The sequence below is a fragment of the Desmodus rotundus genome, chromosome 10 (assembly GCF_022682495.2).
Source record: "Desmodus rotundus isolate HL8 chromosome 10, HLdesRot8A.1, whole genome shotgun sequence".
NCBI classification, from domain to species: Eukaryota; Metazoa; Chordata; class Mammalia; order Chiroptera; family Phyllostomidae; genus Desmodus; species Desmodus rotundus.
Genome location: NC_071396.1, coordinates 96,397,763 through 96,411,600, shown reverse-complemented (window position 1 = coordinate 96,411,600; position 13,838 = coordinate 96,397,763). Strand labels below are relative to the sequence as shown.

General features: G+C 51.9%; 1 protein-coding gene across 1 annotated transcript in view; it reads left to right on the top strand.

Annotated features, from left to right (window-relative positions):
* Positions 1-12,926, top strand: part of MYO5B (myosin VB) — a 268,136-nt gene extending 255,210 nt beyond the window's left edge. The window contains exons 32-40 of the mRNA XM_053912673.1: positions 377-470; positions 1,252-1,395; positions 4,035-4,186; positions 5,645-5,734; positions 6,837-6,987; positions 8,236-8,521; positions 9,237-9,411; positions 10,765-10,845; positions 12,590-12,926. Of these exons, the coding sequence (XP_053768648.1) occupies positions 377-470; positions 1,252-1,395; positions 4,035-4,186; positions 5,645-5,734; positions 6,837-6,987; positions 8,236-8,521; positions 9,237-9,411; positions 10,765-10,845; positions 12,590-12,742 (1,326 nt within the window). The 3' untranslated portion in view covers positions 12,743-12,926. The remainder of the gene's footprint in view (positions 1-376; positions 471-1,251; positions 1,396-4,034; positions 4,187-5,644; positions 5,735-6,836; positions 6,988-8,235; positions 8,522-9,236; positions 9,412-10,764; positions 10,846-12,589) is intronic.
* Positions 12,927-13,838: the final 912 nt, after the last annotated feature.

The window sequence follows — 13,838 nt, the reverse complement described above, 5'->3', positions numbered from 1 at the left end:
ACCCCACCCCCACCGCAACTGTCACACTGTCCATTCCCAGGGGGCTGCACACACACCTGGGACGCCTGGTATCGCCGGGGGTTGGCATAGCAGCCCGAGGACACGTGGCCTAGACAGCCATGAGGTTCAGCAGGGCACCAGGCAGCCAGAGCCAGGAGTCTGTCCATCAGGACTGTGAGAATGAACTCTGACCCACCTCCCGCTTCCTGGGTCCAGACCAGGGAGAAGTGAGCTGCGTGGGGCGGGTCCCCTGACCAGTCACAGAGCCACCGCTGCCTCAGGTGGCTGCCTCAGCCACTCTGCACTAAAGGATTCTGCCCTTCGCCCTGCAGGGTGGGGTCAGGAATGTTCTCACACGGCGCCCTTCTGCTTTTAGGACCTTAAAGAGCTGGTAGAAAAGCTGGAAAAGAATGAGAAGAAACTCAAAAAACAATTGAAGATTCACATGAAGAAAGTCCAGGACCTAGAAGGTAAGGCGTCTGTGAGTGCGTGTTTTCTGAGGCCCTGGTGTGCCGAGCCACGCCTGCCTTCCTCCGTGGGCTCTTCCCACCTCCCTGGCCTCCTGGCGCCTGTGCCAGCGCAGTCACGGGGCGAACCCCTCAGGCCACGAGCTCAGCCTCACTCAGTTTGCCAGAGGCTGCCCTAAAGACACATGAGTATGGCGGGCTCCAAACCGGAGCCTGGCCTAGAGAGGTCAGACGGAGATTTAACTTGCTCTTTCAGAAATACCCAGAACGTTCTCTTCCTCTGCCACTCCACTGCAAAACTAATCATGTCACTCCCTGCCCCCTCTTTGCACATGCCACCTTGCTTGGAACCCTGTCGGCCACCTCACCACTTGGATACCACCTGCATGCCTCCCACCCCTTTCCTCCTCAGCTCAGGAGCCATTCCCCCAGGGCTGCGTCCTGTCTTTCCTGGCCCTGGTCTTTCCCAGCCCTGACCCCTCGTGCCTGTGAGTGTCACCCCTCCCAGGGGCCCTGTGTTTAACAGCACCTGCTCCAGAGGAGGCTCTAAGAGGGCGGGGCTGTCTGTCCTTTGCAGCCTCAGGCTGGCTCTCCATTTCAGCCCTGCTCTCCATTTTTGGACTTCTGTCTTCTAGTCCTCAAGTTTTCGTTGTCCCGATGGCACCACTCAGGTGATGGCAGCAGCAGCTGCTGCTTTCTTAGAAATAAACGCACGCCTCACTGTACTTGCTCTGTCTTGAAGATGGGTGCCCCACCCCTTAACCAGCTGTCTCCTCCCGCTCAGCCATGCAGACACTAGTCCAGAGTGAGAAGAGGCGCCACGAGCTCAACAGGCAGGTCACCGTCCAGCGGAAGGAGAAGGACTTCCAGGGCATGCTGGAGTACCACAAGGAGGATGAGGCCCTCCTCATTCGGAACCTGGTGACAGGTCAGGACCCTCCGTGGTCCCCGCCCCTGCACAACCTCTACCCACTCTGCGCTCCCCTCACCTACCACTTCAAGCTGCTGCATATCTCAGTTCCCGGGTGATGCTGACACTAGAGGGTGTCCTCTGGGGGCCAACCTGCAGGAGTCTCAGGAGCCGCTTTCCTCATCAGCCCTGGGCCTGATCTGTTCTTGTACAGGTTCCCCCACCTCAGGTCCCATACCGCATCTGGTTCCAACACTCCCATCTTCCCCCAGGGAACTGGCTGTCCAGCCCAGGGCAGCAGCCACCTGCAGAGCCAGAGAGCGAGCCTCAGAGGAGAGTGTCCCAGTGAAAACAGGAGGCCTTGTGGTGGGCTGGTCCTCTGTTCCCTGCAGTGCCCTAGTTCCTGGTCTGTAGTAAGAGGGGGATGAGGATATGGGCCCCACCCATCCCCACCCACCCCAGCACAAGAAATATAACAGTGACAGGGCTGAGGCAAAGCCACAGGACCCTTCTCAAATGCGGGAACTTAAAGTGGTAGCTTCGGCAGGGGCATTTGAAGCTCAAAAAGAGGTCAGCATTGTTTCAGAGAAAAGTCAGTTTACTGAGGTCCCACTCTGCTGAGCACGGGGCTGAGGGCTGGGGCTGCAGGGAGAATGAGCGTGACCTTGGCCTAGCACAGGTGTTTCTCAGCTCTTTGCCTTGGGTGGTGTTAGTGGTGGAGTATTTTGCTCTTTTCAGGAAGGATAAATTCCCCTACAGTTGTCCAACAGCTCAGTGTGACGTGAGTTCACGTCAGTCTGCCTTAGGCTGCATCTTGAACAATGCCAATGGGCCACTCATCTCTCTTGAGTGAAACCCAGAGTTCTCAGCGTCAGAGTGAAAAGCAACACTCCTCGTGGGGACTGCTTGTGCCAGCAGGTGGGGCCCCAGGCCAGGCCGCCTACTGCCAAGCTGCCTGAGCTCAGCACCCAGGCACCTTCCCTCCGAAAGACCCCGTCCAAGTGAATGTCAAGACCGTACTGACTACCTCTTAGGTCCCCAGCACTGGCAGTTGCTGTGGAGGATCTAGAGAAGCACAGCCATGGTCCCTGCTCCCCAGGTGCTAACGCACGCTCGGCTGGGCGGACCCAGCAAGCTCTGGGGAACGGCTCATAGCCCACACTCGCAAATAGAACGTCCCAGGCCAGACAAGCTGATTGCAATCTCTGCGTGGGTCAGGCTCCATGTAAGAAGTTAAGGGCTTAACTATGGGCTCTCATTTTCCTGGATAAATGTTACTGGCATTAACGTTAGAGCAAGGGCCAAGCCACAGCCATCTGTTGGGCCTGTAAGCTGCCCAGACATTAACCATGTACCCAGAGTACTAAGGCCCATACTTAGCACTTAACCTGAAGGGTTGGGTGTAGTTGAGGGAACAGTGAAATTCAAGTACCAACTAGAGATGCTGGAAGCACACCCCAGCCCTGTCCCAGGGTCGCCCTGGCAGAAAACTTGAGAATGTTGCCCCTTCTCCCTCTGGCCCACCTGCAGGTGGAGGGGTGGTGACCACCCCTCAGAGCCTGGAGGTAACTTGTGAGGCCTGGGCTGGGCAGAGGTTGGGGGTACAGGTAATGAGTGGAAAGTGAGGGCTGGGGAGACCATGCTGGGCCACAGTAAGCTCACCTGGGGTCTGATGCTGTCCCAGGCCCCAGCCCTGTTCTCACCTTGCTGCTTTTCGTAGCGCGGGCCCCTCCCATTCCGAGTACTATCCCCACTCAGGGCCCTCAGCCTGGCTGGTTGCCTCACCTGCTTACTCTGGAAGGGAAAGCAATCCGAAAGGTCCACCCTGGCCCTCCAAGGGCTTTGGCAGGAAAGGACCGAGGCTGAGTGGGAATCTGCAGCTGGGGAGAGTCCTGCCAGAACACACCTGGTAGGGCTGTGGGAGGCGGAAAAGGGCAGTGTGGGGGGACGGAGGGGTTGGAGCAGCAGCTGTCCCAGACTGTAGCCAACTGATTGCTGACCAAGGGACCCTTGTCAAGGGTGGCACTGCAGGGGGGAGACAGTGGCCAGTCAGCAGCCTGTGGCTCAATCAGCTCTCAGAACGCCTCGGCAGGCGCTGCTGGGGGCACCATTTCTGAGTGCACAGCCAAGCGCGCTAGAGGTTGCTGCAGGCTCCCCGCCACTCACACACTGGCCCTGTCTTTGGGAACGTGTGATTTGCCAGGTTCCTCTGGGGCAGCCCTCACCTTCCTGCTGCTGAAGGGCCCCTTGTGCCCAGAACAGCAAGTGCTATTGGGACTTCTCCCCCAGCTCCTGTCTTCAATGTGCCCTGGCCCCGGGCCGCTTGGTGAACACCATGGCCTCCATGTGTCGATACCAGCAGGGAGCTGCCTGTGGGCTCTTTTCCTCCATACTGTATGGACAAGGCATTAGGAGCCTGCTTTAACAGTGTAGGCTGGGTGATCAGGAATGTGTTTTTGTTTGTTGGGGGGGATTTTAACTAGTTTCCGGAACTACGGTAGTCAGGGTCAGAGGGGTCTGTGGCTCCCCGCCAAGCCTCCATGAGCAGCCACTCTCAGGTGAGCCAAGGAAGACCCTGGTAACGGCTGCACCTCAGGCCAGGTTCTCATGCCCTGAGCATCGCTGTACACCTAACCCTTGCTGTTTGCTGCCGCTAGAGCTGAAGCCCCAAGCGCTGGCGGGCACGGTGCCCTGTCTCCCTGCTTACATCCTCTACATGTGCATCAGGCACGCGGACTACGTCAACGACGACCTCAAGGTGCACTCCCTGCTGACCTCCACCATCAACGGCATTAAGAAAGTCCTCAAGGTCAGTGTCCCACACTGAAGGGGGCAGGCGGTAGGTGGGGGGCTGAGTGGAGCCCACACCACGCCGTTGCTTCTCCCTGGCCGGGTTTTGCAGAAGCGAGCCAAAGTCTCTGACAGTAAATGACAGAAGCGCAGCAGCAGTCCACCCATGTAACTGGGTGGTCCCCAGCCCAGAGAAGGGTGCTCACGCTCAGAAGTGGCTGGAAACCCAGAAATCCAGGGCAGCCCTCCAGCTGCGCCCTGCTGAGCGTCCAGGAACCCCGGTGCCAGAGCTGTTAGGGAGACACCCATCCTCAGCCGACTGAAGGCTGTGGGCCTGCTGCCCAGGGCAGCGGCACAAGCCAGGGCACACATAGGACACTGACTTGGTTCAGGAGTGACACCTCAGAGGGCCAGAGGCTGGGAGACCAGATTTTTTTATACCGCCCAGCAGGCCCAGACCCCGCATGGTATTACCGGGTGACCGTCGTCTTCAGTTCTTACCCGTGCTGCCACTTCAGCATGCAAGCCATCCATGAAAGCACTGAGTCCGGCCCAATCCCACCCCCTCCCTGAGCGTGCCACAGCCGGCCTGTAACCCCCGGCTTCAAGCAGCTCTGTGCCCGTAGCCGCACCCTCCTCCCTGCCGTGGGCTCTGGAGGCACTTTCCTCCACCCCCAGCCCTAAACACACACCCACGTGCAGGCGACACTCAGATCTGTGTCTCCTGCCTTGACCTCTTCCCTGAGCTCCAGCTGGGGGCCTGGGCCAGGCTAGGTGCGTCCACGACTGACTTCAAATGTCCTTTCCTCAGGGAAGCCTTCCTCGTCACCAGGCTCCATTAGCACGCCCAGCCCCACCCGTCCCTCTGCTCCTGCGTCACTGTCTTCACAGCTCGTGTGTCATCTGGTGTGTTTACATGGTGGTGGTGTTTACACGGTGGTGGTGGTTACTGACAGAACGGTCCCTCAGAGTTACTAGTTGTAGCGCAGAAACCGCCTCGTAGCTGCGAGGGCTGTTGAACGGCCTTTCTCATTTAGTTACAGTTTGTAGCCGTTTTTCAGAGTTAAACCACTGGACATTTGGCCTCTAGGGAAATGGGATACCAGAATATTCCACCAGCATGCTCCGGCACCTCTGAGGTTGGGTCACTGAGAGTTCAGACCAGCCAGGCCTCTAGTCGGACCACTGGTGTCAGGCTTGTGTCAGTCAGCTGTAGAAGCAGCCTGTCCTTGGTGTGCGCCACCGGTCAGGGGACCAGCAGGAGGCGTCTGGGTGCCATCCCCAGTCCTGGAGGGATGGTAACACGGCCTCCTGGCAGTGGGTCTCATCTCTGTGACTGGCAAGTACCTGCCTGTCCTCAGGTCTGCTTGGGGCTTGCTGGGTGTGAGCGGCAAACACGGACAGAGAGGCACCAGGTCAGCATTTAACCAAATGGGAACTGCGACTCATGAAGAGGAGTGTCATCTTCTTTTCACAGAAGCACAATGACGACTTTGAGATGACCTCATTCTGGCTCTCCAATACCTGCCGCCTGCTTCACTGTTTGAAGCAGTACAGTGGCGATGAGGTGAGTGCTGAGGGGAAAGCCCCACCCCCCGTGGTCGGTTTAGACACTAGCCAGGTGCTCCAGACGGCGGCCGCCTGGCCCACGTTCCTGGGGATGGCGTCCGTGTCCCAGCTCAGAGCACCGCAGACCCCGGCAGCCCGCTCGGTCCTTGGTCCTCGTGTGCTTCTCCCAGGGGCGGGGCAGGGCAGGGCCTGTGGGGCCCCTCCGGGACCTCAGGCCGAGGGCCTGCCTACTATACCTGGTAGCTAGAAGCAGCAATGAGGCAGGCTCCAAGGACCCCGGCCCCCGAAAAGCACCCTGAATCAAGTAAGTAGAATAGGAAAGGAGCTGGCACAGCCCACCCATTGTCTGAGAGCGCCTGGGACTCTCCAGGGAAACCCTGCACCCCCGAAGCGGCCCTAGAAGAGGCCCATTTCAGTGACTGCTGGGAGAAAGCCCACTCGGCTAGTGTGTGGGACTGTCTCCAAAGGCAACCGATTAGTGTGTCCATTTTAAAGCCCAGAGAGCTGGCCCCAAAAAGGAGGTTCAGCATCAATCAACGACACTTATACCAACCGACCCTGAAGCCCAGCTGACCTCGTGAAGTCACATTCTGCGGTGGACCAGCTTCACCTAGCACGTACCATTCCCCGCACCGGTCTGTGAAAACACTCCTCCCCTGCTCTGCATTCAGCCCCATGGCCTAGGAGCACACGGTGTGTTTTCCCTCAGTTCACCAGTAAGAGCACAACCGGTGCCAGACACGCCCGCTCCAATCCTTGTAGGTCTCCTGACTTTCCTTTCCCACAGCTCACTCTCCACCCTTCCCAAGGTCAAGACAAGGTGTACATCAACAAGCTGTAGTGCAACAATTTTTAAAGCTTCTCTGGATTCCGTCTTCTGTGCCAGCACAAGTTTGACAGACCCCTCTGCCTGAGATAAGGAAAGGACATTCCACCCCAGTCAGTCTTACCTTCCATGGAGTGTGGATGACAGGGTCCTACCGAACGTCACATACACACAGAGAGAAACAGGACATTGTGAAGGAGCCTGGAGGCCCTGAACCCCTGCTGAGCTGGCCCCGACCACAGACCCTCAGTAAGGCAAGCCTCTCCCTCTGCAGGGCTTCATGACTCAGAACTCCGCCAAGCAGAACGAGCACTGTCTGAAGAACTTTGACCTCACCGAATACCGCCAGGTGCTGAGTGACCTTTCCATCCAGATCTACCAGCAGCTCATTAAAATCGCCGAGGGTGTGTTGCAGCCGATGATAGGTAAGCCGGCGGAAGAGGCTCTCCAGCACTCATCCTAGGGTCTGAAGGGAGGGCAAGATGCGGTAAGCCCTGCTTTCCTTTTGGGAACTGGGCATGCGGGGCGCACAGCCTTCGGAAACCCAGAACCTCCCCAGGGAGGTGCGGGCTGTGTGCTCAGGAAGAGCTATGAAATTTTCAACACCATCCCATCAAAATACATAGTGCTTGGGCGGTGAGAATATAGATCACTTTCCTTTATCTCTTTTTCTGTAGTATATTATTTTTCCCCAAACTAATTTCCATAGGTAATAAATTCAAGAGGTATGAATTACAGTGAAAAATATATAATCCTCTTGCTCACGTAGATAGTTAATTCAGGAAAAAAGGAAAGCACTGAGCGTGTTCATGTGCAGGGATGCAGTAGTGCGCGCTTGCGCAGTAACTACTGCCGCACACTCACTTCGTCAAGAGCAGCGCACTTGGGCACGGAACGTGAACCAGGGTGGAAAGTTAGGAGCAGTTCTTTCCTAAGGTACCACAGTAATTACACTCACGGTTCCATGCAGGCCAGGGCGGAAATGCTCTCCCAGCTTCTTACAACATAAGTGGGTTAGAAATGAATTCCAAGGAGGACAGACACCAGTTTATTCTCACCAGGCACAGGGCGAACTGGGACACTCATGAACCAGAATAACGTGATAGTGAATAGCATCAGCTCTGGAGTCAGACAGTTCTAGGTTCAAATCCTGACCTTGCCAGTTCCTAGCGGTGTGACCTTGGACAATTTAGTCTCTGTATGCTTCAACTTCCTCATCAGCAAATAGGTTGCTGGAAAATTAAAAGAAATGCCGGCCATGAAGTACCTGGCACATAGTCAAGTGCTGTGCGGTGACTATGACAGACCAGCTGCATGGTCAGTGGCTCGTGTAGAAGAGCTGTTCGGACCAGTGCAGGATGACCTCTGGGCCCAGGGCCCAGAGCCAGCACATCCCAGTTTCTCGGTTCTCAAACTGTGGAGTCTTAGCACAGAATCCAGGACAGAATCGAGTTGATACATTTAAGTGAAAGTTTGGCCAACAGCTACCTTATTCCATACAAAGACCAGCACACTAGAAGTTCTCTGCTGAATGCTCTAAGTTGGGGGCTGTCATTGACTCTGCATCTCTGGATGGTATCACTGCCAAAGCCCTGAGTACTGGAGGACCTGAATGGTCCAGAAGCAGACCTCTGGGGAACGCACAAGCTTCTGTAATGGTGCTGTCCTTCCAGTTTCAGCCATGTTGGAAAATGAGAGCATCCAGGGCCTGTCTGGAATGAAGCCGACGGGCTACCGGAAGCGCTCCTCCAGCATGGTGGACGGGGATAACTCCTACTGCCTGGAAGCCATCATCCGCCAGATGAATTCCTTTCACACAACCATGCGTGACCAGGGCCTGGACCCCGAGATCGTCCTGCAGGTGTTCAAACAGCTCTTCTACATGATCACTGCAGTGACGCTCAACAACCTGCTCCTGCGGAAGGACGTCTGCTCTTGGAGCACAGGCATGCAGCTCAGGTAGGCGGGTGCCCGCGCATGCCAGCGGGAGCCGGAGCGTGAGACACCTCTGAAAATGAAATCCCAGTCTAGCTGGATAGGCCTCCTCACAGAATGCAGCTCAAATCCATCCCCGTTTCACATGTGGGTGGAACTCTCCCAACACTGAGATGGTGACTTGGTACACAGATTAGTGCGAAGCTTAGAGACATTTACATACTCTAATTTAAAGACTGTAAACACAATGTGGATAGAGAGCTCATTGTTGACTTTTCTCTTCGAGCTAAGTGCCAGGAAGGCTCACACAGAAGTACAAATACAGGGTGGGGCCAAAGTGGGTTCACAGTTGTTTATATGGAAAATACAGTAATTAATAAATAGTAATACAAGACTAAATTATTTCACATACTCACAGCTGTAAACCTACTTTTGCCCCTACCCTGTATTTTGTGAATATTAAATATTAGTTGTTTTAGTTCAACACATTTAATACCTCTTTTCCCCATTAACTTCTACAGACCACTTAGGTACTTCATCTTGTGGTTTTAGGCACCCATTCATTCAATAAAAGGTTACTGAGTGCCCAGCACTTTTCAAGCTTTGGCCCTGTGGGGCAGTTAAGGTGAGAAGGCTAACAGTGGTGGCAGAGAGGCTGCAAAATAAACAGGACAGGTGTGCGCATCCCATTGAATTAGGAGGACGGGCTTAACACAGCTCACTTGCACCTCTGGTTAAGGTACAATATCAGTCAGCTTGAGGAGTGGCTTCGAGGAAGAAACCTTCACCAGAGCGGAGCCGTTCAGACCATGGAACCGCTGATCCAAGCAGCCCAGCTCCTGCAGTTAAAGAAGAAAACCCCAGAGGACGCCGAGGCCATCTGCTCCCTCTGCACCTCGCTCAGCACCCAGCAGGTACAGGCCCTGCGCACGCCTTCACGTCACCCAGGGGACTCGAAGCAAGACCAGCTTCGTTCCTAGTCTGTTCTTGCCAGTGGGTGTTTTTTTTTGGGGGGGGAGGTGGAGTGGGGTTTGCACTTCCAGACTTTCTATACACCTCATGATACAATTCTGAAGTTGCAGCCAAGGGAATGCTCCTAAATGAATGAAAGGCCACTTTGGTCAGTGAAATGAGATGCCATTGTTTTCCACTAACTTTCTCTGCTTCCTACTGCTCACTTAGATAAGGTAGTAAACCCAGAAAACATCAACCTGAAGATGTAAACATTTTTTAACACTTACAATGAATTCTGGTATGTTTCTCACCTAGAAACTTAAATTTTTTCAGAAATTGGCAGCATCAGGCACTTGGCACTAAATAAATTGCTTTTTCTACAATTATAATTTCATTATGGTCGGTTTTAACCTAGAATTAATTTATATTGTTTTAAATAAAATCATGAAGCAGCCAGGGGCATTTAAGTATTCCTCTCCTTTCCCCCTAAACTGAATTTACCCTAGGACTTGGCTGCAGAGATGTCACTCCAGTCCTATCTGCACACAGGGTGACCTTGCCCCTCCCTCTGGGGTGTGTCCCTGTTTAGAAATGGGCCACCAAAGGTGGCCTCACAAATGACACCAGCACAGGAAATCAGACTTCCTAAATCACATCATGGGCCTTCTCCCTCTCCAGCACCTAAAGAACAACAAAAATCCAAACTCAGCATTGCAGAGGAAACAATTTCCCTACCTCTTCCACCAATTACTAAAAGATGAAAGACCAAGCTCTTAAAAAAACCGCTTTCCTTCTAAAAATGTACTGAAATTTTATTCTCCCTTAGAAATAGATTAAGTTTATCCAGAATGCATCTGGTAATGATTTGCATTTGGGCCTAAATAAGACTAGGAATAAGGTTATCCTCCAAATAAGAAGAAAAATCTGTTCCTTTGTAAGTGATTTGGGGGGAGTCGTAGGAGGTAGGGAGGTGCAGCTAAACAAGACCTTTATTGTCTAAAGTAAGATCCCCAGTTCTCTCTTGAAGAAATCTTTAAATTACCAGTAGATAAGAGACTGAGGATGTCAGGTTTCTTAAAACCCTCATTTTGTAAGCCATGGAGCATAGGGGGCAGGGCGGGTGGGAGGTAGGGATGTGGAGGGAAGAAGGCCCAGCTCTGACAGGTGAGGCAGTGACCCACCAGTCCACCTCTGAGCTGGGGGTCCTGCCTGAAGAGGGCTGGACTCTTGTGTCAATATCACGTGGTCTTTAAAGTTCAAAGGCTCTCCTATGTTCATTTTAGCTCTGTGCTAAACTTCTTTTATTCCAACAGATTGTAAAAATTTTAAACCTTTATACTCCCTTGAATGAATTTGAAGAACGAGTAACAGTGGGCTTTATACGAACAATCCAGGTGAGTTTTGCCACAAGCATGTAACTGAACTATGATACCAAGTGAAATTAACAAACCAGAGTATCAACTCTACTCAAGAATGGAACTAGAAATATTCTTTTAAGAGAACAATTTGAGCTCTTAAATCTTCTCTGTAAGAATTATAATATTTGCTCTTAGGAATATGCTTGAAAGAAATGGTATTTAAATCTGTTTTAAGATGGTGGGAACTTTTTACTTCAAGATGAGCTTCCTCACGCTAAGCCCTAGGTGATTTTGGCTGAGTGCCTAACCTTTAGTGCGCCTGGAGCTGACAGCATCTGATTGGAGTCATGTCGGGATTATTTCAACAGTGAACATTTCTCCACTCTACGTGGGAAACACCTGGAGACATACTTCTTTCTCGGGTTTTTAAATAAACAGCCTGTACAGCCAGCGAATTGATGGCAACACAAAATAAGGATAAAAAGAAATGGGGGAGAGTGATCAGGGCAGGAAAAGGGGAAAAGAATGAATGAATTTTAGCAGGGTGTATAAGTAGGGAATAGAGGCTGAAGGTCCCGGGAAGACTCCAAGTCAGATCGAAGGCTGTTCTCTTAAGCACAGTGGGAAAGACGCAAGGGGACGGTAGAGATCCAAGCCGCAGGGGAAGCAGGCAGAGACTCTCCCTCGTGGACACCGCAACAGCCAGGGACACCGACAGAAAGGGTCCAGCGATCAGGATGCATAGACAGTCAACTGCTGAAAGGGGAGGCAGAGTTTGACGACAGAAAAGAAGCCACTAAAATATCTGACCCACTACTGATTTTTACAATTTACACAAACCAAAGTACAAGTTTAGAAAGTCTTGATTGTTTTCAACATAACTGCTTATAAATTGACAAGGGCACTGTTTACAAGAACAGAATTCAGACCAGAGGGGACAGGATACTTGCCAAGTCCAAGTTCAGGTTTGAATTAAGGACAGAGGACAAAGGTAGTGGAGGTTGGTTAGATAGTCGCTGAAGATACAGATTCCGAGTCTTCCTCAGCAGTCAGTTTCACACCCGGCAATTCTACCACATTTTTTTGGTTTTCCAACTATAGCTTTATGTTTGATTGCTCCCCAGACAGTGCTCAGAGGAAAGGGCGGAGCAGTCCCTGCCACCCTTCTGTATCTGCACAGACCTCATGGGGGGTAAACACAAGTTGTCATCAGAGCAAGCCATCTGCTTGGGTGGTACAGGCCGGATATGTCGACCTGGAATATCTTTTCCACCCTTTTACTTTCCATCTCTTTGTGTCTCTAAAGTGAGACTTTGTGGGCACCGTGTAGACGGTCTGCATTTTTTTATTTCACTCTGCCACCCTGTCGTTTCCTGTGCTATCACTCCCCCCCCACATCTCCCAGAGGAGGAAAGGGAGGCACAGGACGGTCAGGCCCTCACCCAGGGCATCTGCCATCAGTGTCACAGCCTTAACCGCTCCAACGCGCTGCCTTGGCTCGTGAGTTCCATCTGAAATGTATTTTCTCTTCTCCCTTAGATGGAACATTTTTTAACGAATGCTAAAATTAGGAGGGAGGTCAGTCATCTGACCTCCAACAAGCCTAAACCAGGGCTTCTCACTCTGCTGAATACCTCAGGGAGAGGGAAGACCACCTTCTCCTGCAGTCCTACCCAATCAACGGGGCCATTTCCATGTGCTAAGCCACTTTTCTAGTTCACCTGCACAGGCTCGTGGTAGGTGCAGTAAGTGTTTCACATGGTCCTGTCCTCCCCCACAGGCACAACTACAAGAGCGAAGCGACACTCAGCAACTGCTGTTAGACTACAAGCACATGTTTCCCGTTTTGTTCCCCTTCAACCCCTCTTCTCTGACCATGGACTCAATCCACATCCCAGCGTGTCTCAATCTGGAGTTCCTCAACGAAGTCTGAAAACACACGTTTCCAACCCGGGCCCGGCCGCCAGGGAGAGCAAGAAGGGGGTGCACAGTGAAGTCTGTGAAAGTGGGTCGGATCGGAGACAGAGGGGATGGGCGGAGTGCTGGCCTGTACAGAACAAGACATCTGCCATTATTTTTTGTACCTACTGCTCAGAATAAAAACACTTGAAATGTGATTTTTTAAATGTGATTTTTGATAGTATGATTTCAGTGTAAACAAATACACATCATAATCTACACCACCAGGCAGTCCCATGACCATAAAAAGGTACCAGTCTATAAAAGTGAAACTGCCTAGTTTTGATCTGAAGAATATACAAAGTATGAAAAATATGTAAGTCATGTAAGTTGCCTTCAGAGGACCTTTAACAAATGATGGTACTAAAAACGATGACACTATCATATAGTGTGACACCTCCCCAGGTCGACAAACTATAGGTGTGAATGAGTGTATGGGGCAGTGTCTTCAGAACGAGACACCGGCCTGGGCCTTCGGAGAAATTACCCAAAGGGATCGCATAATGCTCTCCAGTTCCATGCATGCTGTCGCAAAGGGTAGGAGCTCCTTCTTTCTCTCTGCTGTGTAGAATTCCATTGTGTAAATGTACCATAGTTGTTTGATCCACTCATTTGCTGATGGGCACTAGCAGCACAATTTAAAATAGCCAAGTACTGGAAGCAACCAAAGGTATTTTTTTAATGCCTGGTGATGCAGAGACACAGCTCTAACCTCCATTCCAGTCATTCTGAGTATTGGTTTCTGAAGCGAAATTAGATGACGCAGCTCCTGATGTGCTCAAACCCTTTTGTGTAGTCTTGAGTTTCCTGAGGTTATGCTAAACAGGCTGCTGTCCCAAACGAAAACTGTGAACAAGAAGAAAATGTTTCCAGTGCTAGTTCATGTATTTAACTGAGTCAACAGAAATCTGTGTAAGCTCAAAGTTAGAAAGGAATAATGACTCTAGTTTTATTCACAGATTAAAAACCAACCAAGTCAGCATAAAAGCTTTTAATTCCTTAATGCCATTAAACCTCCAATAAGAACATCACATAATGCACTGGGAAGTCCAGATAACAAAAATAATAAG